The following is a 26,618-nucleotide window of genomic DNA, read 5'->3' as shown; positions in this document are numbered from 1 at the left end:
GAATAATACTGCCTTTCTATTTGACTTAAAAATGGGTTAGTAATATCTAAGTAAAGTCAAATAGGAATTTTATCTCGTAGATCCTTTTGAAAACAGGAAATTATGTACTACTTCCCTAGAGAACACACCAATGGTATTATTATGTAGTTAACTGTACTTTCTGGAATGTCGGAACTACCTTGAGATTGCTGTTACCCATACATGAGTCTGGACTTGTCCCTAAATGTCTCACGGGCAGGGTCTTATGTTTTTCTGAGCCACTCTAGTGTTCAGGATTGTTTTTCAGTGCTAGGGCTTGAGCATACTCACTCACCACTCTGCCACTGAGCTACATACCAAACCCTTTGGGTCGATCTAAAAACTGCCTTATTTGTTAGTTGAAATTTTCTTTGTATCTCATTGAGCCTTATAATAGTCAACGGACAGAGAAAACACCCTGTTGTTGTTGTTTCAATCTTAAGCTCCAAAATCCACTGCTGGGGTGTGATGCTGTGTTCCCGCAGGCTCCAGGAGCACATGGCTCGAGGTGGGGTCTCTCTCAATGTCTGCCGCTCTTGCTTTCTGCGTCTGCATCTTGGCCAGCAGCATTCCATATACAGTTTCTCATGCTGGGGACCCGAGAGTCATTGCTGTCGTTCAGCACTTAAACCGTTCACCCAAGGGACGGCAGTGTCTCCCTGGGGGACAGCGGTGTCTCCCTGGGGGACAGCGGTGTCTCCAGGAGGGACAGCGGTGTCTCCAGGAGGGACAGCGGTGTCTTTTCTTGTTTCCCTGACTTTGGTCTTATTTTTTTGTCCCCTTCAGCTGACCGCAGCCAACATAGTTTCCTTTAAAATGCAGTATGCAGTTCCTATCTGTTCTGCCACCTTGATCCCTCACCTTGATTCATGCTTCTTATGTGACATTACGTTAGAGTTTGTCAAAGTCTTTCTCATATTTGCTTTAATTTTTTTTAATTTTTTAATTTTAATTTTTTTTGTTTTTGTGGACTCCGGAGGTCTTTGTAGCTTAGCGAATAGGTCTTCCTTTATGCTTCCAAGAGGTGATGTCCATTTCCTATGGCTGTAGTTGCTCCCTTTCATGGTCTTCTTGGAGAATCTACTTCAGCCTAAGCAGTTCTCCATGAAGTTCATTGTCAGCATGGGGTTGGGACAGCTGCTGGTTTTATGTTCATCTGACATCATAGGACACTTAGCGTCCTTGGTGCCAGGGTGGCGAAGTCCAGTAGCAACTCTTGTCTGCCTCCTCGTTCCTCACTTTACCAACTCAGCCATGTTTTGAATCACAAAAGTCTGCTTCCCTCATCTCTCAGGCCTTCCTCTGTAGGCGTGGCCCTACCTAAAAGCCACGGCGTTCTTTAAAACCCAGCTCAAGCTCAGGCTTCACCATCTTAGGAGGCCATGCTTGGTATGTCCCCTGATCATGGACTGGCATGTGTCTGCTTTTATGTTTTGCTGTGTCCACCTGCACCCTGGGGTGCTCTCCTTCCCCTCTCTCACGCACCTGACACTTCCTCCTGAACAGGACTCAGCAGAGCATCTCCAGTGTCTACTACATAATGGACACTCAGTAAATATTTGTCGAGCAAAGGAGTGTTTATCTTGTCCTCAGTGTGTGCCTGTGCCTTAGGTCATTATTTACCTATTTCACATGTGCATCTCCTTCCTTTCAAATAAGTTGAAAGGTACTGGAAGGGAGAGATGTTATGCTTGTTTTATTATCTGGTGCAACTGGCAGCAGTAATAAGTCACTGCTCAACTGAACATTTAGAAGACAGTCGTACTTCTAAGGCTCAGCCTCAGTGCCTCAAAGCTTTGCTGGAAGGTCTTTTCTAAGTGTTGAAACGTGGCTCTAGAATATTTCCAGTGTTCATACTTTGCCCGTTTGTTTTGGGCTCTAGAAGTGAATATTGTCGGTAGCAGTTCCATTGAGAGGATTTCTCAGCTTTTATGAATGAGGGAAAACAGTCAGCCATCCCTATAATGATGGTCTGGAGTCTGGGTGGAGATAGGAAATAAGGGGGTTGTCATGCACGGCCCAACTGCAGCCCAAAGTCTGGAGGGGAGCCTTGCAGGAGGTGGGGCCGCCTTTCCAGAGTGCTCAGTGCTGTTGATGTCTGGGACCTCATGCCTGGCTAAACGCTCATGGGGGCATCAGGGCAAGCCCCAGGGTCCGGCCTCCAGCTCTTCTCTCCGCCCCACTGTCTGTCTCCCCCGTCTCTTCAGCATTCTTTGGTCAGTGTTGTAGAAAAATGACTTGAGGTAAGGTTTTGTCCCATTTGAAGCCGGGCTGTGGTTTCTTGCTGCCAAGAAACCCAGGGGGATTTTTCAATCAAAAGAATATAAGTGTTCTCTTGGACCTCAGACTCTTTAAATTAAGGAATTCTGCAGGAGAAACCAGTTTGAAGATTCAGCTGTTACTTTGTTTTTGCTCATAAATAACATTTCTTACTTAGTTTACATATGTTACTGCCTCTGTGGATTTGAACATCTTTTTCTATTTCAAAAATTCAAGTTCAGTCTTTAAAAAAAAACAAAAAACAAAACTCAGGCTGTGAGTTTTGTCAGTGTACCACATGGGTGTTTCAGGCCCACATAGGTCAGAAGAGGACATCAGATCTCCTGCTTGTGAGCTGCCATGTGGGAACTAAACCTGGATCATCCAGGAGAGCAGAAAATGCTGAGCCCTCTCTACAGACCTCACATTCATTCTCAAAAGGATGAGGCTTTGGTGCCATGCAGAATGATTAAACAAAATGTAGCAAGCAGTAAAGAAAGTCTAATAATGTTTTAAGTAATGACAAGAACAGCACAGGGAAATTAGAGAAAGTGTGTATGTGTGAGAGAGAGAAAGAGAGACTGCAAGAGAGAGAAAGACTGCTATCCTAGCAACCACAAAAGGGAGAAAACTGATTAGGATGTATAAGCCCTTGGTAGGATTGTTTTAACTGGAGTTTTTATTTTATGCATGCCCATGCAGTTGTCAGAAATAATAGGGGGCCCTTTGCGTATGCTGTTCAATTCTCTCCAGGCTCGGAGCTTACAAAACTATGTCTTAATCAGTGGCTCAAATGGCTCAGATATCTGTGTTCAGTTCTCAGCCCCACGTCAGATGGCTTAACAACCACTGCAGCCCCAGCCAAGGCATCTGATGCCCTCTTTTGGCATCTATAGGCACTGCGCTCAGCCTCTCTCTCTCTCTCTCTCTCTCCCCTCCCTCTCTCTCTCCTCCCTCCCTCTCTCTCTCACACTTCCAGGGGCTCAAGAGGTGGCTCAGCATTTATGATCACTGGTTGCTCTTCCAGAGGACCCAGGTGTGCTTCCCAGCACCCCACAGCCTCCGTAACTCCGGCTCCGGGGATTTAATACCCTCTTCTGGCCTCTTCAGGCACTAGGTACGCATGTGGTGTTCATACACGCATGCAGTGAGAACACTCACACATACGAAAGAAAATAAATAAATATCAAATAACAAAATTAAGAAAGAACTCAAGCACTGTAGGTGTTGGTACATGTTATCAGCCTTACCAGGCTTCCCGCCTTACTTCCCTGTGTCAGCATGTGGTTTTTAATGTCTGTGCTGTGCCGTTTCGTCACCTGTGTAAGCTCATATGCCCACTGCCATGTAAGACATTGAATGGCAGTAAAACCTCAACTGTGTTTTTCCCTTTCTACATCTGCATCTCAACTACTGTTTTTAACTCCTAGTAGATACCAGTCTTTTCACATTTGAATGACTTTTTTTTTTTTTATAAATGTTGTTTATGGAATTGCATTGTCTACTACTTTTGGGGTTGGCTTTTATTACTCAGCGTGACTTCCTTCTATTGCTGCTGACTGTGCCCTGTGTGTAGGTATACACACCTTAGTGCAGGTAATTATGGAGGCACGAGGCATTGGATCCTCCTGGAGCTGATCAGAGGCAGCTGTGGATGGTCTGACACGGGTTCTGGAAACAGAGCCAGGCTCCCTGGCAGAACAAGTGTTCCTGAGTCCTAAGTCACCTCTCTAGCTTCGCTTCCTGAGGTTTTATTCATGCTGTTGTCCGCGTCACCGCTTTCCTCCTCTGTATTGAGAAATAGCATGTGGTTGTTCCTTCACATCTCTGCGGAGGTACTGGCCAGGACTTCCCATGCATACTGACATTGAAGGATGTTTCAAATCTTATAGAGATGGCATTGGATTAGTAAACTATAGACTCCTCCATATATTTTAACTTATATGATACCCAATAATATCAGCATTAGGTAAATAATACTGCATTGTTTGAGGGAATAATGATGAGAAAAAAAATCTGTACAATTTTAGTTTAGATGCAGCCATTGTAAGCCCAGTTGCATATTCTGTCTGTGTTTGGTAGGTGCATGAATACAGAAGCCAAGAATGAGGAGGCCACTGAATGTTTCTGTGGTGCATGTGTCTCTCTGTTCTGCAGCTGAACTATCACGCTGTTGGAGGACTTCTGGGAACGTCTAGTTTGCGGCTGTTTAGAAAAGCCGTCAGTGCAATTACTGGTGGCACATCTGTGCTTGGATTTTAGGAGTCCCCTCAATGTTTTCCACAGCACCTGACACCTTTCCTGTCTCAGCAGCGGCGTGGTCTGTCTTCCCCACCCTCTGCAGCGCGTGTGTGCTGTGTCTCAGCCGCGTAGAATGGCGGTGCTGATCTCACCGTGGTTTGGACACCCGTGTCCCTAATGGCTAATGATGTCTGGTATCTTGCAGTGTGTTTATTGCCATCTGTGTACTCTCTACAGTGTTAATCCCTGTCCTCTGTGTATTCGCAGTGAGAGTGTCTGAAATTTTCTTGTCAGGTGTGTATTTGGCAAATATTTTCCCCTAGCTTATGCCACACTAATAATGCACTTTCACAAAGCAAGAAATTAAACTTGGCAGAATGTATGCTTATCTCTTTCTCCAGTTCTAATGGTCCACTGTAAGCTTTAAACTCTGGCCAGAAGAATATGTATAAACAAAATTTTACATTTGCTTTCATGTAGTTTATGGCTCTATAAATTTTATCCATAGACTGTCCATTTTAAACTAATGGCTTAATTAACATATTAGTTTCTAGAAACTCTACATTTGACCCAGGGGGAAAAAATCACCATGTTTAATTTGATTGAATCATTATCTATGTCCAAACAGGGAAGTGTCGGAATCCAGGCCTTCACTGAACTTAATAAGGCATTTCATCTCCAAGAGGGGAGAGCAGAGGAAAACCTGGGGTGTGCGTTGCCGGGCAAAAACGTAACATGTAATAGGTAGTATTATTGATAGGTCCCTGTCAAAGAACCTTCTCCCTTTCATCTCTTCTCATTTGTATGTATGTATGTGTTCTGTATTTGTGCTCGTGCGTGCGTGCGTGCGTGCGTGCGTGCGTTTGGAGGCCAGTGGTTGTGATGTGGGAATCTTTCTCTGTCATTCTACTTACGTTTTAGTGACCGGGTCTCTCACTGATTCTGCTAGATAAGCTGGCCAGAGAGCCCCAGGGCTCCTCCTGTCTCCACGCCCGCCCCTCAGCACAGGAGCTACAGGCACACACTGTTGCTCCTGGCTTCATTGCTGGGGATTGGATCCTCACGCTTGTGTGCTAACGACGACTGAATGGGCTGTCTCACAGGCACCGTGTCTCACAGGCATGGCTGGGTGACTTTCAGGAGTGGATTCTGTATAGATACATGCTGCCCCCTCTTCAGCCTCCTGAACTCTGTATCTGCGTCCAGCCTGTCCTTGTGTTGACCTCCTTCTGTCTGAGGACTCTCTTGTCGTGTCTGCTGGATTCACACCATCATCCTCTGCCAGTCCCTGGTCTTGGACCAGGCTGCGAGCACCTTGACAGTCGAAGTGTCCTATATTTTTGTGTCTCTCCCAGACAGCCTGCAGAGTGCTGGACAAGACAATGCATTGGTTCTGAACACTAAAGAGGAACTTTGGAGAAGTTCTTGCTAAGGAGCGGATGGGAGTGTTGAAAGGTTGCGTCTTGCTCAGGATGCCTGGATGGCAATTGGACATTGTGTTGACTATAAACAGTGTACTAAAAAGACCCCCAGACTCAGTAGAAGTTCAGTAGATTTGGAAAAAAGCCTCTAAAGGCCTTAATCACTTTGTCTATGTGCAAATATATCCTGAGAAATACAAATGAGTGTGACAGCCTTGGCGGAACATTCTGTTAGCAGCCGACTCATGCTCCTCTTTGTACTTTATAAACATCCTCTAATTTGGGCAGCACTATTTCAGACCAACTGGCTCTCCTCCTTCCTCCCCTCCTCCAGCCATCCCCATTAGTCTGCATTAATGAGATGCTATTGAAGAGTTACTGTGTTGTTTCCTTTCTCAACTTCAGACACATCCTCAGCGAGTTTATGAAGTAGTCTCACTTTCCTCCTACAGCTGTGAGACTTGCATGACTCAGATAGACCATTCTTGTCAGAGACAGGTTTATGTGGTCAATACTGTCTGCTCAACAGTAGCTTCATCGCTCCTTACGCATTTCCGTTGTGCTGGCATAAAAGGCCGTCCCTGAGCCTTGGCCTCACAGCCCGGAGTGTGCTGCTCTTCCCTCTTCTGCTAGCGTCACATTTGAGCTGGGTACCACCAGCTCTGCCATTTGCTGTGGGATCCAATGCAAGCTGTCATTTTTCGTTTTTAACTTTGTGCTAACCCAGAGAGTGATCAGAGAGTGAGTTGTGTATATCTGTGTATGTGTGTGTGTGTGTGTGTTTGTGTGCTTGTGTGGATCTGTGTGGAATCAAGGATGGTTCATGAGTATTTCTACCAAAAGTGACTAATTTCACATACAAAATCCGTGTTGCCATATTTAATTTTCAAAGCATTGTTATATCTGTCATTTTGTTAGACTAAGTAACTTATTCCATTTGCACTAAAATGGTTATGCTTGAAGCTGCTGCCCTATGATTTTTCTGTGTCACTTGTTGGTGTCTCTGTGCCACATTCTCATTGATAAATTTCTTCACATATAAAAAGTGAACCGTTTCCCAATGATCCTTCCCTCAACTGTATAAAAAATTATACCTCAAAGCCTTTTGAGTTTTAAACTGATTCGTGTTTTTATATCATTTTCAACTCACAGGGAGATGAAAACACACAAACTACCCAAAAGCCTGTTGCTCTGTAGAGGTGCAATAGCTTGAGTGGAGGGAGGGGCAGAGGAGGAGTAGAGAGGGTGCTGCTTACTCGGCAGCCGATTTTGTAAGATTAGTGTGGAATATTTTCACGTTTAAGTGTTTGTTTTCCACATGTTCTTCTTCAGGCCGCCGTGTTCGTAGCACAGTGTGTGCTGTGTCATGAGCGTTCTGAGTGCAGTTGCTAATATTAACAGTGGTAACCTGCTCTGGGCTTTATAAAAGGCATGCAAGACATGGATTATTAGCATGTTCAAACACAAAATTAAAGATCTGCCTTGCTGGGTCAGGGCGTTCCATGCCTGCAATCCCAGCATCTGGGAGGCAGAGGCGGGTGGATCTTTGTGAGTCTGAGGCCAGCCTGATCTACATAGCAAACTTCAGTTAGGGCTAAATGTCTTAGAACAAATGAACAACAAAAAAACAGTTCTCCCACCCCAAGGAATCCTCACACCAAAACAATAAAGTCAAGGCTCCATATTCATGATTGTTTCATTTGGAGGCACAAGAATTAGAAAACTCTTAAGTTCATAAAGTAAGGAACAGGTTTTTCCTTGCAAGTTGAATGTTATATTTACTCTCCTTCCTAACTTTATGAATTTGACTTATTTAAATGCTTTAATAGTTTCCTTTAGAGTTAACTGGCAATCATTTTTTTTTATATTAATACTTGTTGAAATGTAAGCTCATTTCCGTATCCCACTAATAAGGTTTGTTTCCCTTTTTGGAGACAAGCTGAGGAAGAAAACTGTTATGGAGCACAGTCCAAACAGCCTTTGGTACCTGTGAGATTTTGGAAATACTTCAGCATTTACTTTCCCAAACCACATTTTAGGAAATGTGGTCTGATTTGTTTTGAAGCATTTGAGCCATGTAGAAGTTTCAGGAGGGAGTCAGGTCTTGGGAACATAGCAGAAGCTGGAGTGTGACATCTATACAGGGAGATGCCAAGAGCCAAGGGCAGCTACAACTGGCAAAATACAAACTTGCTTCATTGCTACTGAACTTGGAATAGAGGGGGACCCAGCGTAGTTTAGACAGTTAGAGCAGGACTCAGAGCAGGACTCAGAGCCCCTTCCTGTGGCAGAGACTTTCTGTAGGGAAAGCCCAATGGGAAATAACAATTTAAATGTATTATCCAGTTATGTTAGGTGGATCCTGATTTCTTTCTTCCAAACTGCTTTCTCTACAGCTCATTTAGGGAATTCCAATAGGAGCTTTAGAAGGATTTGGAATGATGTTGGGGATGTCATCATTTCTACCAGAAGGTGTGTGGTGCCTTCAGCTATGAAATCCTTTAAAACCAGTTTCAGGACCAGAGAGATGATTTCGTGGGTCAAGCACTTGCTGCCCAAGCATGAGGACCCTGAGTGTGAATCCTCAGAACCCACATAGTTCCAGACCTCCCCTAAGGAGAGGGGAGGAGACAAGAGTCCCCAGGAGCCCGGCCGTGAGCTGGTCCGGCATATGCAATGAAAACAATGAGCAGTCAGAGACCCTGTCTTGCTGGAAGGTGGGGACAACCTTCCAAAGGAGGAGGACACCCAAAGTTGTCCTCTGACCTTTATATGTGCATCATGATGTATGTGTGTGTGTATGTTTGCACACTTATTCACATACACACAAGTGTTCATACAACCATACACCACATACACACAAAGACAAAACAAACAAACAAACAAAAAACCCAAAAACACAACAGTTTCAAAGTAACGAGAGCCAGACAGTTAAACCAACTCATTGCAAAATATTAAAACTCTCAAGGAAACCCAGTTTTAGAAAAAAATATAATAATGTCACATATTTTGGTTTAAGATTCTTTTGCTTAAGGAGTCAAAGGCAGTTAATCTGGCAAATGTAATCAATATTAATCAAGGTGGCTTTTAAATTTCCACACTGAAAATAGCAAGAGGTTGAGCTGGGGGGAATGAGATATGAGTTCTCAAATGAAAGGTCCAAGGTCGGTATCACGCTGTCTGGCTCGGAATGGTTCTGCTGAATCAGGTCTGAGGCAGTTCTCTGTCTCACCTAGCCTTACGTGGAATGACATGTGACATGTGGAGAAAGCAGGCCCTTCACAGTGCCGGGTGAAGGTGTACCTCGCCCTGGGGTGCAGATCACACGCACCACCTCACCTTGGGGTGCGGATCACAGGCTGGACAATTGCCCCTTACCCCTTACTTCAGCCGTAGCCATGTGGAGTAAATGAAAGAAAGCTGCCCGGAAGAGTATGCCTGGCCTGACCGATGGGGAAGGGCCTGCTTTTTTTTGTTTTTTTGAAGCAGATTTTCAAAATGCTAATATGTACTCTATTAAGAAGAAAAAAACGTTAGCATGTATCTTACTTGATGTACACGTGTGTGTACTTACACGCCACGCTAACACAGCAGTGCATAGTCTATGGCCTGTGCAAAAATGGAAGAAGTTATAAGGATCAAACATGGTAGTAACTGCATTAACACTGTATTAATCTCGTTTATTCCCTAAAATCATCTGAGTCCTTTGCTTCTCATCACTGTCTACTTGAAATAGGTTTAAAGTGTTTGATGATCAAAGAAGATACTTCTCTGGGATGCAGAGTTTGGAAAGACTTTCTATGCTAGCTGCCTGTGAGACTGAGACTTAGCTTCCAGTTCCGGCCATCAGTTCTGTGAGGGTTGGTAAAGAAATGCTTACCATCCCTGAGAGCTGTCTGTCCTTCTGCAGACTAATCAGGAGATAGTGTATAAATCAAACAAACTGAATACAGAAGCTAGGAAATGCTCCCGTTGGAAGATTTTTTAAAAATAGATTAAAATCTCTCTCCCCCAAAATTTACACAGTACAGACGTGAGAGCTGCTTCAAATGCAAACTTCAACACAAAATTTCCAAGCTGTCGACCCATGTACAAGCACTCCTGTTTTTTCTATGTTATGAGATTATAATATAATTACGTGATCTCTCCCCTTCTTTTTCTCCCTCTAAACCCTCCCATATACACTTTTCTCTCTTTCAAATTCATGGTGTCTTCTTTCATTATACATTTCCTAAATGTAACCTTTGTCTCCCCCTCTATAGAGTGGGAGCACCCACAGCACACAGCACACAGCACACATGAAAAACTCTTTTGAGTTGTTGGCCAGGGATATCTAAGAGACTCCCAAAACATACAGCCAGCCGACCATAGTGACACATGCCCATCCCAGCACTCAGGCAGGCAGAGGCTGGTGGCTCTCTGGGAGGCTAGCCTGGTCTACAAAATGAGTTCCAGGACAGCCGAGGCTATATAGAGAAACCCTGTCTCAAAAAACAAAAACAAAACCAAAACAAACATACAGCCTATTGCTGCTGCCCTTGGTTAATCCCAAGAGCTGGAAGCCAAGTCCCAATTGCTGAAGATGTCATGCACGTCAGACACAGGACTCAGAGATCCTTGAACAGGAATTGACCCGAATCCTCCCCACTTTGGAATAACTTTCACCAGGAATGCTCCAAAGGCAGGAAGCAACCACAATTCCTTTACCTAGCAGTAACACCTATAATCTGTCATAACAGCTAGCATAACACAATAACCCTAAGTGTTATTGTGAAGTCATTAGTCTTGGAGGAGAACCTACAATCACCACTTTACTAAACCAGCAAAATTCCTAACTACACTCTAAATATGTTTGTTTTCTTTATTATTTCTGATATTTAAATCATTACATCGCTATGATAATGAATTTTTTTTCATGTTAAGTAGAAACCTAGTTTTTCCTTCACCTTTGGTGTGGGATTGCATACAGCCTGAGTGCAAGATGAAGAGCTGCTGCTCTCCTGGTGCACAGAAGACAGGACAATAGGGTCAGTGCTGCTGCATGAATTCAGCTTTCCAAGTTCAATTCTTGGTAGTTCAGAGTTTGGCCAGGTGGAGGTGGTGGAGCACACCTTTAATCCCAGCACTTGAGAAGCAGGCAGGGCTACACAGAGAAACCCTGACTCAAAAAACCAAAAACAGAAAAAGAAAAAGATAATTTGGAGTCTGGAGGCTGAATTGACAAACAGCTTCTATTAGGAATCTGCACTAGGACTATTGTGTTATATATCTTTTGGTATTATCTCTCATGGGGAGTCTCTTTCCCACTGGTCTAGTGTGAAGTTAGTCCTGCTAGAAAACAATCATCATCCAGGAGCCGACTCACGTAGGTGCCCATGAGCTTGACTCTCAGGGAGTGCTGTGCGGGGAACAGGGCTGGGAAGCACCTTGGCTTGGCCTACCACGTGGCTGTCTGTCATTACTCTTCCTTGCCAAGGGAGAATCGGCACACTGAATGTCACCAATCAGATCCCAGAGCACCCCAGGTGCTGTACGGTGGGGCTGTAGTCCAGAGCCCAGAGCCAGGTGAGCAGAACGTAGAAGACAGTGATGAGGTCCCTCGCTGTCCCATTCAGAATTCCCACGTGACCCACTCTGGACTTTGTCCAACTTTTAGCTGTCTTTGTTCAGCTATGGGGGGGGGCTGGGCCACTTTCCTCCCCTTTGGTGGTACTGTGACCCACAGTGAATGGTCAATGAATAATGAATGATGGTGAGTTTTTGATTTTTTAATCAGAAAGCCAGCTTCTAGGTGCTATTTTGAGACTGTCAATTATGACTGTCAAACATAGATTCTCCTGTGTGTGTGTGTGTGTGTGTGTGTGTGTGTGTGTGTGTGTCTGTCTGTCTGTGTGTGTGTGTGTCTGTGTGTGCATGCACACTGCTTGGAAGTGTTAAACACATTGTTACTCTTCATTACCATTATCCATTGCAGGACAGTTTTCATTGTACAAAACCTGAAACTTGGCATCTATTAAAGTCCATTAAACAAAACAGTCTCTCCTCGCTGCTCTCGGAAACCACCTTTGACTCTCGCTGTCCCGTATTACTGGAACTCAGGGCACTGCTCTTTCTGTCTGGCCCGTTTCACTGAGGATGTGCTGCGGAGATTCATCCAGGCTGCGGCACGTGTTCCTTCCTTTTTCAGGTGGAAGGACATTCCATTGCATGTGCGTGCCGCATTTCGTTTGTGCACACGCCTGCTCATAGACACCCCTGTGCTGTTTGGAGGGAGATATGCTGGGCAGACGAGGCTCGTGCAGCTGACGGCGAAGCTGGGTAGCTCGCTGGCGGGCGGTGTGCCCGCGGTGAGCATCTGGTGGGAATCTCTGGCCTCTGTGCCGCCCAGGCAGAGCTTGAAGCAGCCTGTGAGGCAGTGCTGAGTCACACCCAGCCTCTCCTGATGCCTGCACTGCCTCTCCGCGCCTTTTGGAAACACTCCGAATTCTGGGTCAGTCAGTGGAGTGTCTGAAGGGTTGGGATTGCTTTACGTCTGGGAACTAGTGTGAAAGAATGAAGGTGAGAATGTACATGTATGTATGCATGTATATATATATATATCATATATATCATCACACCTACATAATGTGAATATTTATTTCAGGTGCTCTTTATTTTGCCTCAGGTACAGGCTGTATGTAACTTACCGTGTCTTTCTGTTGTGGTAAAATACGTAGGAGATCTGTCATCTGGACCACTTGGAGTATGGGATTCAGCTGCATTAAGCACATTCACACTGCACACTCTCACCATATCCATCATCCAGAGTGTGCTTTTATCTTCCCAAATTAAAAAAAAAAAAGTTACGCATCTCCTGAGCAGTAATTCCAGGTCTTGGTGACCCGTATTCTGCTTCCTGTCTCTGCGACTTCAACTATCTAGTTACCTCATGGAAGTGAAATGACAGCAGTACGTCTTTCTTTTGTGATTGGCTTATTTTTTTCTTAGCTCAATGTCTTTCATGTTGTAGCATGTGGAAGACTATTATCACTGACTAGTCCATTGCGCATGCCTGCTGAATTTCGGTTGTAATGGGCAGGCCACTGGGTATTACGGTTGCTTCCCTGCTTTGGCCGCTGTGTGTAGGATATGTACGGCTATGTCCATCTGAGTCCATTTCCAGTTCTTCTGGTACATACATAGAGATCATCACTGAATCATGTTTAGGTTTTTGGAGGGCTGACATCCTGTTTTCTTGGGGAGAATGATCTTATATAAGATAGCGTCTCTTTTCTGTATTCCTTTTTAATTAGGAGGCGTTAGGTGTGGACTTAGGCCTCAGTCCTTTGTTCCTCTTATATCTCTGTAGCTTTCTTAGTTACTGTATTCCTTCCCCACTAACGCTGATGCCGAAGTGTGGGCCACAGAGGGCTCTGAGAGCTGGTGACAGGCTTCCCACTGTAACCTTCATCTCGTTTCCATTACAGATGCGGGAGCCATGGAGTTAAGCTGCAGTGAAGTACCACTTTACGTAAGTCTCCAAGCACTGTTATGTCCAAATGACCCTTTCCTAACTTGAACCCGTGTGAGTGAAATGGGGGACAATGTTTTGCTTACTATGGAGTGGAGGCTTTTTACAAACACATGGATCATTGCTGTCATGCATTTTTTTTTATATCCTTTTAAAATGACCTGGCTCCTGTTTCTGAAATCTAAGCTTTAATTATCTTTTGTTCAGTATTTTTTTTTTTAAAGCTGTGTGATTTACAACTCATTTGGTTTACTTTTATGAGTGATTTTTAGACATTTTGTTTTGTGGTAATTTTTCTGATAATAGTAAAAAGTGATTGTCCCATTCAGAATTCCCACGTGACCCACTCTGGACTTTGTCCAACTTTTAGCTGTCTTTGTTCAGCTATGGGGGGGGGCTGGGCCACTTTCCTCCCCTTTGGTGGTACTGTGACCCACAGTGAATGGTCAATGAATAATGAATGATGGTGAGTTTTTGATTTTTTAATCAGAAAGCCAGCTTCTAGGTGCTATTTTGAGACTGTCAATTATGACTGTCAAACATAGATTTGACAGTGCGGGATTTTTGGAGGTATGCCTTTTTTTTTTTTGTATGCCTTGATGATAATGGTGTTAGCTTTGAACATGAAATAGGAATTTAGAGAACAAGTGAGAGGTATATGTAGAAGTGGCAGACAGGGGTAACGAGGTTTCCACATGCCTCAGTGTTGTTTCTGAGAATGGTTACCTGCCTCCTCTCTGCCACCTTCCTCCATGATGGGCCCATAGCGGGGAAGATGTTATGGGTGCTTGCATGGGTGAAACTGTGGTTTAGAACAGAGTATTAAGGAGCCAGACAAATTCAGGCAAAATCTCAATTAACAAAAATATTACTGTATTCCTGTACCACGTGTACCTCACTGCTGAGCTAGCACACCCTGCCACATCCCCAGGTTTCTTATCCGCCTTCACACACACTACAGAGACTGGGGTACTCCATGAAGAAGACATAGTAATAAGGTAAATGGACTTTTGAATAATAATAATAAGTTTAAAAAGCTGCCTTCTGAGTTACTCTAGGGGCTGTAGTTTCCTTCCAGATTTTGAAGGTTATAAAAATGTCCCCTGGGCACTGCCATAATGAGTCACACACACACACACACACACACACACACACACACACACACACACACACAGGCACACTCAGAGAGAGGGGGGGCAGAGACAGAGAGAGACAGAGAGACCAAACACTTAACTGTGAAAAACTCCCAGCCTCATTGCTACTGTACTGGCTCTTTCCTGAGCTGATTGCACCCAGCTCCATCTTTCCCCCAAAACAGACAGATCCCCAAACTGAATCATATTATAGATATAAAAAAACAAAAACAAAAAACACAGACTCTTATATTTGTCATCCTCTGCTGTACTTGCTTTGAACATAGACACTGGCCGGGACAGATCAGGAGGGAGAGCTATAATGGCCCAAATAAGCATTCAAATGTGAAAACCTTTCTAATTATTGAAAGTATGCTGATTACATAGTTGTTGCACTGAAATACTACCAGGTCATTAATTCTAAGGTGTAATTTCCCCCTCCTGTTGTTTCTGAAACTATATCCTGGCCCTCACTCTGTCCTGGAAAACTCTCTCTCTGAGTATCTGTGATCTTGGTCACAGCCGTTCAAATTGTTGTCATTAACTGTATGGAATAATTATTTCAAAGTGATTTCACTATGAATTGGCATTGAAAGGCAAAGCTGGTGTGTAAACAGAAAGACAAGGAAAGATCTATATGATTCATGATAAAATCTGGGTAAGAATTAGTTTTAGAAGAATTCATTTGATGACTGTGTAGTTCTACATAATGAAACATGGCGTTTGTAGTGAACTAGAAAATGCACATTATAACTGATGGTATTCCAGATTAGATGAAATGCATTAAATATATTCACCATTCACACCTCTGTCTATAACTACTTACCTATGCTGTTGTGTCCTGTCCTTTTCACTTAATATTTTGTGTCAAAATCATTGCAGAGTAACTTAAGCCCGTCTGGCTACGTGGCGTCAAACAGTAGGAAGCCAGTAACATATTACAGTGGAAACTAGCTTTAAACCAAGTCCTTCCAAATGGGCAAAATGCATGTGTCCTGACACAGAACCTGTGCTGTGCTTTGTCCCTGTGTCCTGGGGGAGCAATTCTTCACTGGCCGTCTAGCTTCAGATGTTTGTAGGTACAGTTATCGTGTTTAAAGGAAAAATTGTATCTGTTTTGAACACATGCAGAGCTTGCTTTTTTTTTTTTGCCATTGTTTCCTGCAAAGTATTTCCAGTATTTCCATAGTGTTTGTGTTAAATTAGGTATTAAAAATAATCTAGAGATTATTGAAAGTGGGAGGCTGTGTGCAGTTGTGTGTACATGCTCAGACTCTATGCTGTTTTCCAGAAAGTGCTGAGCATGGTCAAGGGGTCCTGAAATCAGTGTGCCGTGGATGTCGACTCTCTTCACATCTGCTTTCTCATAGCTCACTGCATTTTGGTATATAAACACTTATTTTCTTTTTACTCATGTGTGTTATATTTTATACACATATTGTTCAAATTAGAACGAGAGGAAGCCAAACAAATCAGAAGCCATGTGTTTAATCTCATCATGACAGTCTGATGTGTGTTCTTACAGGGGCCCATCTGTATCTGTGCTGGATTTTATCATGAGTCCTTTCAGCATTTATTTCAACGCTGTAGAATTTGCCTAATTGACTGTGAGGCAGCATAGCTCTTGATTTGATGTTTTTTTTTTTAAATGTAGTTTTGACAATCTCAGTTGTTTTAACTAGTTATCCTGAAATAATAGCCCTTGCAAACTGTCTAATTAATTATGTGAAGAACTCATAACAGATCAGGATGATGTATATATATCCTGTGAAATAGGCACTCAGTATTTTTAAAATAAATTTAAAAATTTTAGTCACTGCAATGGTCTTTTTAAAAGTAAAATAATTTATGAGATTTGCCTCAGGAAAAATTAGATCATCTGGGTAATTTAATAATTACAGAGGGCAAAACATTGGTAGAAATGATTCCTCAGCCTCTGTTCACAGCTCAGGAAAGGGCACCTCATTCAGGTCTTACAGATAATTTCTTGGTTCCTTTGACTGGGTCCTGACTTGAATGAGTTCTTGTGACATTCTTAAGGTTAAAATGCCAAAGTGTTTCTATTTTTTATCTCTATGGAGAACTCTTTCTAAATATGGTAGAAAAATGTCTCTATAACTACAGATTATCTGTGGATATAAATAATATGCTTTAAATTCTCCATTATTTTGTTTGGATCTGTGAAAAAAACCTTCCGTTTTAGTCTTCTAGAAATGTTGCTCTGTTGTGTATCCACTATTGTTCTTTTTTTTCCTCCCCCTCTTTTCTTTATAGAAGAGTATCCAGGGGTTGGATTGTTTTGTCTTTTAGGTAGATAGGAACAGAATTCTGGAAGTGTGTTTTCAACTTAATTATGTTTTTGTTGTATCTAGTTTTTCTCTCTTTTTTTCCTGCTTGCCAGCACATTTTAGCTTCTATTATTTTTAGTTTCTATATAGCATTTTCTTGCTATGCTGGCCTCTGTGCCCACAGCTCTATAGAGACCATCTTTTATATTTTCTTTTACTCACAAAGAAAGGACATACAATGTTTTCTTATTCGACTAGGAATCTATTTCAGAAGGAAACATGGGTGCTGTCTTTCTGTTTGTTCCTCTTTAGGAAGATGGTTTTGCCTTAGTCTTAGGGATGTTGGGATAGTCATAAACTTATATACAGACTCACTCACAGTTTTTAAATGCAGTCAAGTATGGCGGTCCACTGAGCCCTAATACAGGAAAAGGGAAACACCGTGGCCAGGTCAGCAGCATGGCAGGACCAGCCGCCTGAAGGGGCATCTCCAGTGCCCATTTGCATAGCGTTGGGATGCAGGCATTGCAGAGCCAGTTTGCAGCCTTGGAGCAGCTTCCTGCGTCTGTGGGTGAAGGGCCGCCAAGCAGCAGCTCTGCGAAGCCAGGCTCTTTGTTTTCAGCTGCAGTCTGGGTGGTGGTCTGGGCCTCATGTTCCTTTTGCATTGTTAGAGGTGAGGCTCAAGAATGTGTAAACTGAGAAAGAGGTAAATTAGGAGCCCAGCAGCCAGTCTATGATGTTTATTTTCTGGTTTAAGACTCTTAAAAACCTAATCTCCACACAGGAGAGAAAATGCGGGTATCTGTTTTCCTAAACGTGGTGTACTTTACTCAATACATTGACTTCCAGTTCTATCCTGCAAAAAGATGGAATTTAATCCTTCTTCATGGCTAGATAATGCTCCATTTTTAATGTATACCACATTTTTTTTTTTTTTTTTTTTTTTTAATTTACCCACGCTAATGGGAGCCTGGGCCGGCTCTGTTTCTTCAGTGCCACAGTGAACATGGCCTGTGGGTGTCCCTGCTGTGTGCTGACTTACCTCCTGGTCTGTGTTCACAGTGGCTCTGAGGACTGTTTGGCAGTTCCATTGTTGCAGCAGGAGGCCAGCAGGAAGAGAATGGGAGATCAGAGTGGGAAACGGTGACTAGATATGAGGCGGATACACTCTACACGCGTACGAGGCTGCTTTACTTTCAGATCCTAAGAAAATAAGTCTTGTCAAACAAATGGAACATATCGACAATGCATAATTACATAGCACAGCACTGAGTTGTAAACAAGAGGCCATAGCTCACATCTTACTCAGCAATTTTCAGATATACCTATTGTCTAAAATTTTAGCTCTAATAATTGTGATAATAAGGGAACTGGGATTTATTGCCTCAATTTCATTTTTTTAAAGCAGTGTGTCAAAAAAATTTTATGTTAAGTTTATAGGAAAAAAACCTTCCTTTCTGTTCTTTCTGTGATTCTGGCCAGTCCATGGAGATCTTTATAACATTTGCAAAGGTGCGCTTGTGTCTTTGCTTGTGGATGATTACTGTTGGCTTGCTTTCTGACGTGTTGTACTACTGTCAGACTTTGAGGAAGCTGGGAAGGGTGTGGGCAGTTCTCTCTAGGGCTGCCTGCTTGGACAGTGTTAATCTCTCCGTAGCTCATTGTCAGCTGGGTTTAAGTTAATCTTCTATTCCTGTTGCTATGTTTACATTATTATTTTATTTGGAGTCTCAGTGTGGAGGATGCTGCTTTTCTGGGCTCACTGACTGTCCTAGATGAAGTTGTAATATGGTGTTTACAGACCTGGTCCATAGCTTAGGTATCCTCCCTCTTCAATCTTTTGCTAGTCTGGCTCTTCTAGTTTATGTTGCTGTCTGGCTGAGTATACTCCCTGGGTCTTAGGTTTCTGTTGGAAGTCTGGGGACAGGTCTCAGGTTGTCTACTTGGACTGTGTGAGTCCCCGGGCCATTTCCTAGCTCTGGGAAGAAGCTTCCTACTGAGGCACTAAGTGACTTGGTGGGCTTTGTTCTGGCATCACCAGGCAGACATCTCCTTCCGGACTCCCGCAGAGGCCCACCAACTTCTGGTTCCTGCTGAAGGAAATCCTGTCCTGTGGCCTGCCCTTTCTCTGTCTGTAGTTTTGCATCTCCCATGACTGGCCTCTCTCATGAACCTTAACACCCCCTTTTCCCTGCCCCCCACCCTCCAGCACCTCACTCCCGACTGGCCTTGCTTGACCAGGTCATTGGGAGTCTTTGTGATGGTACCTTGGAGGTTTTTCCCAGTCAGCCTCACTATGCTGATGAGGAAGTTAAAGCTGCTGCATAGAGTGGCTTGCTTCACTATGTTGACCCCACTGTCTGTCTTGGCTTAGCAGTTGTTAGTGGCAGATCTTTCAATGAGATTGGGGTTTCTCCACCTTAAGGGGTTGATAAATCACACTGACTATTGCTTGGTTACCAGAATTCCATTTTCTTGGGCCCTCAAGGGTGCTGTTGGGCCATTCTTGCCCTGCTATCTTCCTTGAATGTCTAGTATGAAAATGACAGTATTTCCTGGTCCTTAAAGTGTCTCATTGCTTCTCCTTTTTTTTTTTTCTCAAGGAGAGTGGTAACTATGTCCAGGCAAGTCCTGATCTTTGAGAGCTCAGTGGTTCTCAGAAACCTAGATCCAGCAACTATCATTTGATACCCCAGAAGCACAGGTTAATAGAAGTCCACCAGCAGATCCTAGCAAAAGGTCTGACTTAGAAACCTAACAGAACATCATTAGCTTTGCCTCTATTCAAATTCTAAGATACACAGGGCTTCTGAGCACAGTGGTCCCTCTGGGTGCTCCTCTCTGTCATCCTCACTGGCTTCCAGGGAAAGCCTGAGGGTGAAGCATCTGGGGACAGAGTGTTTGGGCAACGGTGTCTTTTCAAATGTGTGCAGCTATTTCTGGCTTAGAGTGGAAGCAGGAGGGGGTCCTCCTGAGTCGAGCTCTGGCTGCACGTCCAGTTTGTGCAGCGAGTGTGTAAATGCTGTCCGCGTCCTGACTTAGACACGGCGGCTTGAGCATCTTCCTGCCAGCTGCCGGCTGTGGGACATCTCTGCTGGTGTTGTTTGAGCCAGGCTTGCTGAAGCTGGCCTGCTTCAAGGTGCTCTTGCTCGCCACTGACTTCAGTTGAGCTTTTTTTTTTAAAGCTCTTTTCCTTTTCACCTGCTTGCTTTCAGAAGAGGCAAATTCCAACGTGGTATGTTATAGCCACAGAACAAAGAAGACCATGGGGAGTATTTGACCTTGCCTGACCAGCAGCCGCCCTGCCAATCCCTGCAATGCCCCAAAGCTTTCAGGCCTATAAATACCAAGTGTTCTTAAGTTCACGTCATCTCACCTCCCTAATTTCAGTGACCCTGGCACAATATTGGGTAATGCGCCCTTTGCATTTTTAATAAATAATTCAATGTAATTGACTTAATTTTTATTACATATTACCTCCTCCTCCCCATCCCAGTTGGCTTAGCTCTTGCTCCTCTTTTCCTCTATAATTTGGAATAGTCTGGCTTTAGGCAGCTTGCATTGATCAAGGCTGATTTTAGAAAGATCATACATCATTTTCCTTTAAGGTGTGTGTGTGTGTTTTTCCTCTCCCCTTCAACTCTTCATTGAGCTCCATGTACTGTAATATTAGAGAAGGAGAAGAAAGGCCTCAGGCTCTTGCCTGAGTCTACTAAGTCTACCTCAGTCTACTAAGGAACGGGGAGAGGCAAACAAACAAGAGTGAGAATTCCAGAGAGGGACGTGCTTTAGAGCAGCACAGGGCTGTGCCAGAGCATTATTTTGCTGTGCTGGAGGATGGTGTGTCTCTGCGTGTGTACATACATGTGCACATAGGTGTGTTACTAGCTGGAGTGAGCCATGCAGAATGTCCTAATAGGGGAACCGGAAGGCATAAAGGTCCTGGAAGAGGGCACGAGCTTCTGGTATTGGAGGGGCGGCCAAACACTAGTGTGGTCAGTGCTTTGTGAAGAAGGCAGGGGAAAGGTTCGAGGTGGGCGGGGCCAAGTCAAGACTAGCTGGAGTTATGGGGACTGCAGAGAGTGTGAGTGTGGGCTTCACGGGGGATTTGTATGAACTGATTTATGCGAAAAAAGAAATGCCCGTTTGGGGTCCCTGACCTGCTGCCTCTGTGATGCTAGTGTCTCAGAGCTGTGTGTGAGCTGCGATTCAGGCTCCAGCTCTTTCTCCAGAGTCCCCTCTCCTAGGCTAGCAGTTCCTACTCTCTTATGACTCCTCCTTGAAGAGTCCCCTCTCCTAGGCTAGCTGTTCCTACTCTCTTATGACTCCTCCTTTAACACACCCACATGGGACCTTCCTGCCTTGCCCTCTGCTCAGGCCTCCTCTTCTTTTGTCATGCAGTCTGTTTGCCATTATCACTCAGTTATCCAGCCTTGACTTAAGACCCAGATGGTAATATATATATTTTTTTAGAAAAGCATTTTTCAAGTTTCTCTGCAAAGCAGTCAGCCCCTTTCCAGCTTCTTGATTTTCATTGCCAAGCAGCAGTCTCCCAGACAGCCCATGTGAAAACCAGGTTTTTCTGAGACTTTCTAGGTCCTTGCAGGTGGCGCATCTGTAGCATTCCTATTATTGGGGCTGCTCCTTTCTGTCCCTGACAGTGAGCCTGATTCACTTTCGGATTGTGGCGTTAGCCTCTGCAGTTTCCATTTTCTTTGATTTTGTGAGGACTTCATTCTTCCCTTCAGATATTGGCCCTTGGCTTGTGTTCATCTCTCCTGTTGCAGCCATATCTTTTCTGTTTTTGATTAGACAAATCTTCTCTCTGCCTGCCTGAGGCTGTCTTCATTATGTCTCCATTCTCTGGTTTCCAGGGCTCTGCCCAAGTCCCTCTACTTCCCTCTACCATATCCTATCATATTCTGTGTGCTGCACTCTTTCTGTGAATGTTTGTTGGTCGAAGAGAAGCAAACTGCCCCCTGACTTTCTATAAGACCTTTTAGGGGTGGCTGTGTCCCTCCGGGGAAGGTCCAGTTGGCACAATAGCTGCTGCTAAAATTCAAGAAGGCTCATGATCACGCAGGTGGGATGATAGAAAGCCCACACACCAGAGACCCCAGTCACACTCGGTTTTCTCAGTTTCTCTCAAATGCCACGTTCCTCTCTACCCCAGGACCTTTGTGTGGCTGCTTCCTTTCTGGGCTCACTCCTGCTTCCTGTGCTTTTGTGGAACCAAGTTATCCCATGCAGGTTTCGGCTAAAATGTCATATCGTCAGACGTCCCATAGACATATCTTACTCTTCACCTTTGGAAGGAGTTTGCTCTTACGATTGCCTCATTTACTTTCTCATCCATTAAATGTAAAAGCATACAAACACCAGAAATGATTTTGTGCTCAGATTTCCCACTGCTAGCTCAGTGCTCAGCACTTAAGTGACAGTTGGTTCCAATTTAGTCCCATCCCATATACAGTGACTGAGGCCCATCCTGGAGTACTCTTTACATTTTTTTCAACATTTGTTTTTCTCTCTCTGTGTGTGTTTGTGCCACACCAAGCGGGTTCTTGGGATTGCATTCAGCCCTGTGATAGGTATCCTCGCCCACAGATCTGTTGCTTTGTCTCTGGAACACTCTTCTATTGTGATTCTTGACCATTTTTCTCTCTAGGTTTTCTTAGTAGGTATGTGACCATAATTGTTTGCAACAAGGATAGTCATTGTATTTATTTATTTACTTTTGTATTCCAGGTACGCAGAAAGACTTGGAGGGGGCTATAACCATTGGAGTCAGCAAGTCTGATGGCTGGGAGAAACATCATAGAGTTTGAGACTTAGCTAAATCTCAGGGTACTGAGTGTGTGAATTCTGTGAGGTAGACAAAGCCTTGCTAAGGACTAGAAGTAAAAGAGAGGCTGTTCTGTTAGGTTGCAGGTCATGAGGAACTCGCCTTCTCTAACAGACTCTTGCAGAATCCTCTGACTCGGTCTTCATGAGTCATGCCTTGAAATGAAAAAAAAAACACGCACTTGAAAAAAAAGGTTTCTAAGAACATGTGTGTGTGTGTGTGTGTGTGTGTGTGTGTGTGTATGTGTGTGTGTGTTTGTGTCACATGTATGTGGGCACCTGCAGAGATCAGAAGAGGGTGTCAGAATCCCTGGGGCTGGAGTTTCAGGCAGTTATAAACTGCTCAATGTGGATATATGGATGCAAACTGGGGGGTCCTCTGGATGAGCAGAGGCATTGCTTGCTGAGCCCCCTCTGCAGCCCAACACTCCAGACAACAGCTCTTAGCTTTCTTCAGTCATATCTCTCAATATTCATGCTTATTTTGATCCATAACCCTGCAAAAAACTGAGTCACTGCCTTTCCCGTTCAGGGAATCGTATGGTGTATTTATTTATTTACTTCTGTAAATTTACAGTATGTTTCCCCATTAGCTATTTCCCTAGGACCTCACATTACCAATTATCATCGGTGATGCTACGTGACAGCCATGGCATTGGTGTTTCCATCAATTCACTGGATAGATTTTGTGTGCCAGGTACTTAGTGAATTACAGGTGAGGCAGATGATGAGTTCTAAGCTTGCGCCTCTTGGGGGGTTCTCTTTCAGAAAAGGAGAATAAAGTTATAAATATAAAACTAGCTAAAAAGTGAATATTTATGGTGAGAAATTACAAATAATAAAAGCTGGCACATTCCATAGGTAAAAAATTCCGAATTCAATTGCTTCTTGTCTAGGTGTTGACCTTGCCCTCAGACATTCCAGGGCCACTCAGCAGGAAGAGGACCGTCTCTGGGGAAGTGCATGGAGAGGAAGCAAACATTGCTAATTGCAGCTGAAAGGCCGACTCTTACCCTGCCCCCACCACTCTCACCACCCCAGAGAATAATTTTATTTTTCTGTAATGTAATTCACACTGAACACTCTGTTACTCCCAGAATAGTCCCATGCTGTTCTTACGATGGTAAAGGCTTGGAGGATGACTCTTTCTGGGCCTGCCTAAAGGATGGCTGTGATTAGATATATATTTGTTTGTTAATTTATTTGTGTGTGCGCACGTGCATGCTTTCATGTGCATGTGTCATGCTGCCTCTGTGGAGGCCAGAGGACAACTTGCAGTAGTCAGTTCTCTCCTTCCACCCTATGGGTCCCAAGTATTGAACTCAGGTTGTTAGGCTGGCAACAAGCCTTTTTACCTCCCGAGCTATTTTATTGGCCCAAATGAAAAACTTTTAAAATAAAACAAACAAAAACAAAACAATCCAAACTGACTGTGAACAGAGTCTAGCAACTCTTCCGAGAAGTTTAAAACGTATCATGTATGATAACAAATTTAAAATCTGGAGAGAAAGCAAGCCACCATGCAGGCTTGTGAAGGACAATGGCACCTTGAAGAATATGTGTGTAATCCCAGATAGTAAAATACGGGGTCGGGGCGGGACTGTCCTTTGGGTCTCTAAAAGGCCACATTTCACCTCATCCATGTCTATTAATCTCTTTGGTTGGGACTTCAGTGAGCAGCGCAGAATCTAGTGTGAAGTTGGGATGCAGCCCGCTCTCCAGCATGATGGCAGCACTGTTCTTGTTAGTGTTTTATGGAGGCAAGAGACAGGAAGTTCACACACAATTTGAGGAGGGTAGTCAGGACATTTTCATGGGTGTGTCGGAGGATTTAAAGTGCGGGAACTGAAATACCTAGGCATTTTAGAAGTAAGGATGCTTTGTGGCCCAAGATCTTTTTCCAAGAGCTCTCAGTGTCAGGATTTGGTTTGTGCCTAGGAAAGCATTTAAGACAGAGGTGGAAGCAGCAATATCAGGGGATGAAAATCAGTAAGCTGAAGAATGAGCTCCTATGCTCATTGCCACAATATTTACAACAGCAATATATTTTCATGGGCACAGCCAAGTGCCCATCAATAGATAAATGGATTTTTAAAATGTGGTATAGAAAACTATTTAGCCTTAAAAAACAAATAGCTAAACAAATAAACAAGCAAACAGTCCCAGAAGTTCTGTCATTTGCAGCTTCTCAGAGGACGTTGTGCTAAGTGACAAGTCAGGCAAAGAGACAAACACTGCTGTGGGATGTCTGGAAGTCAAACTCACAGAAGTAGAGGCAGAAGGTGGTTGCCAGAGTCTAGGGATAAGCGAGAAGGTGGTAAAGAGGAGAACTTGACTAGTGAGAAGTTTCAGTTAGGCAGCAGGAGTGACTCTTGGTGAGATGAAACTCATATTTCAAAATTCCAATCAGAGGAGCCCCCTTGCTCTCACCACACAGAAATGATACGGGCTTGAGGGAGAGGCTATGGTAAGTAGAGTAAGATCATCAAGGATTATCAGCCTGACACAGGCACCCTACAAACATACAGCTCAATCCCTCAGTGTGCAATAAAATACAGAAAAACATGAAAAAAAGGAAGAGCAGGTGGAAGACACATACTGACGGGCAGGAGCCGCCAGCGCTCACTCAGACTTTAAACACGGCCTGAAGAGCTCCTTTCCCTGAGTCAGCCACTCCTCCCTTGGCTCTGGCTCAGTCAGCTTCCCTTATTCAGGCACTGCTTTTGAGCCCTTCACACTCTGCTCCAAGACTCTCTCTCGGGGTTAGTATTATTTTTTTAATTTGACATTTGATGTGAGTGGCAAGCTGGTCCTGGTTTATATGGAACACTTGTTGACTGAATTGATCATAAATACTGCAATTAGAATCTGCCTCCAAATTTCTGTGTGTGTGTTCGTGTGTGTGTGTGTGCACTTTTATGTGCAGGTGTGGAGGATGGAGGTTAACCTTGGTTATCATTCTTTGGGGAACCATTCGCCTTAGTTTTGAGACAGGGTCTCTCCCTGTGACCTGGGGCTCACTGACAAAGCTAGGCTACTTGGCCAGCCAACAAGGATCCTCCTGTTTCTACCTCTCCAGCATTTACAAGCAAAACCATTACACCGGCTTTTCCCCTGGGCCCTGGGTGGTAGAACCTATTTCCCCTGCTGGTGTGGTACACACTTTGCCAACCGAGCTGTCCCTCCTTTCCTTCCTCTCCAGTTTCCCATCAGTTAAAACCTCCCTTTGGCTATGCTTTAATTAGGTTTATTCCAACTCTTTGTCCAAATCTTCAGCGTGAATTTTAGGGGATTTGGAAAGGAGAGGGGAGCAGGACAATCCTTATGGAGATAGGGTGAGGGGAGATCCTGTGTCCGGCCAGTTTTCAGGGAGTGAGTCCCCGCCCTTTCCGAGATTGTGTGTGTAGACCAGGCATACCATCGCTGCAGGCTGACTTCTCTACCATGGCAGCTACTGAAGGGTCTACCTAACGCTTACTATAAAAGCGAGCACAAACACTGTCATCTCACAGCAGGCTTCAGGAGAGTGAGCATATGCTCTTGTTTCCAGAGCGCTGCTTCACCGTGGGGGCTGCTTTTCTTATCTTAGGGGGAGTGGAGCCTCAGTGGAGGGTCCACTGGCCATCGTGGTTCTCCAAGAGAAGACAGTTTCAGCACTTCCATGTCTGGCTCTGAGTCCTTTCAGAAAAGCTCATTGGCCAGAGGGACAGAAGAGCCTCGGAGAGGAAGCAGGTGAAATCAAGGTTATTGTCTTTAGCTTCTGGGGTAGGCTGTTCAAAGGAAGGCCACTCACAATAAGCAGGTAGAGACACAGACCAGCCTTGACAATGATTTTGATTTCCCTGGGCATTAAGGATAAATGTTTCACAGGGAAACGGCACCTTACAAGTTTCAATTCAGAATC

The 26,618-nt window shown here is 44.1% G+C and overlaps 1 protein-coding gene across 1 annotated transcript in view; it reads left to right on the top strand.

Annotated features, from left to right (window-relative positions):
* Arhgef28 (Rho guanine nucleotide exchange factor 28) overlaps positions 1–26,618 on the top strand; it is a 281,915-nt gene that overhangs the window by 37,700 nt on the left and 217,597 nt on the right. Inside the window, exon 2 of the mRNA XM_060385610.1 lies at positions 13,406–13,449. Coding sequence (XP_060241593.1) covers positions 13,406–13,449 — 44 coding nt within the window. The remainder of the gene's footprint in view (positions 1–13,405; positions 13,450–26,618) is intronic.

This window comes from Meriones unguiculatus, chromosome 6 (assembly GCF_030254825.1).
Source record: "Meriones unguiculatus strain TT.TT164.6M chromosome 6, Bangor_MerUng_6.1, whole genome shotgun sequence".
Taxonomy (NCBI): domain Eukaryota; kingdom Metazoa; phylum Chordata; class Mammalia; order Rodentia; family Muridae; genus Meriones; species Meriones unguiculatus.
This window is presented reverse-complemented; position numbering and strand designations above follow the sequence as displayed.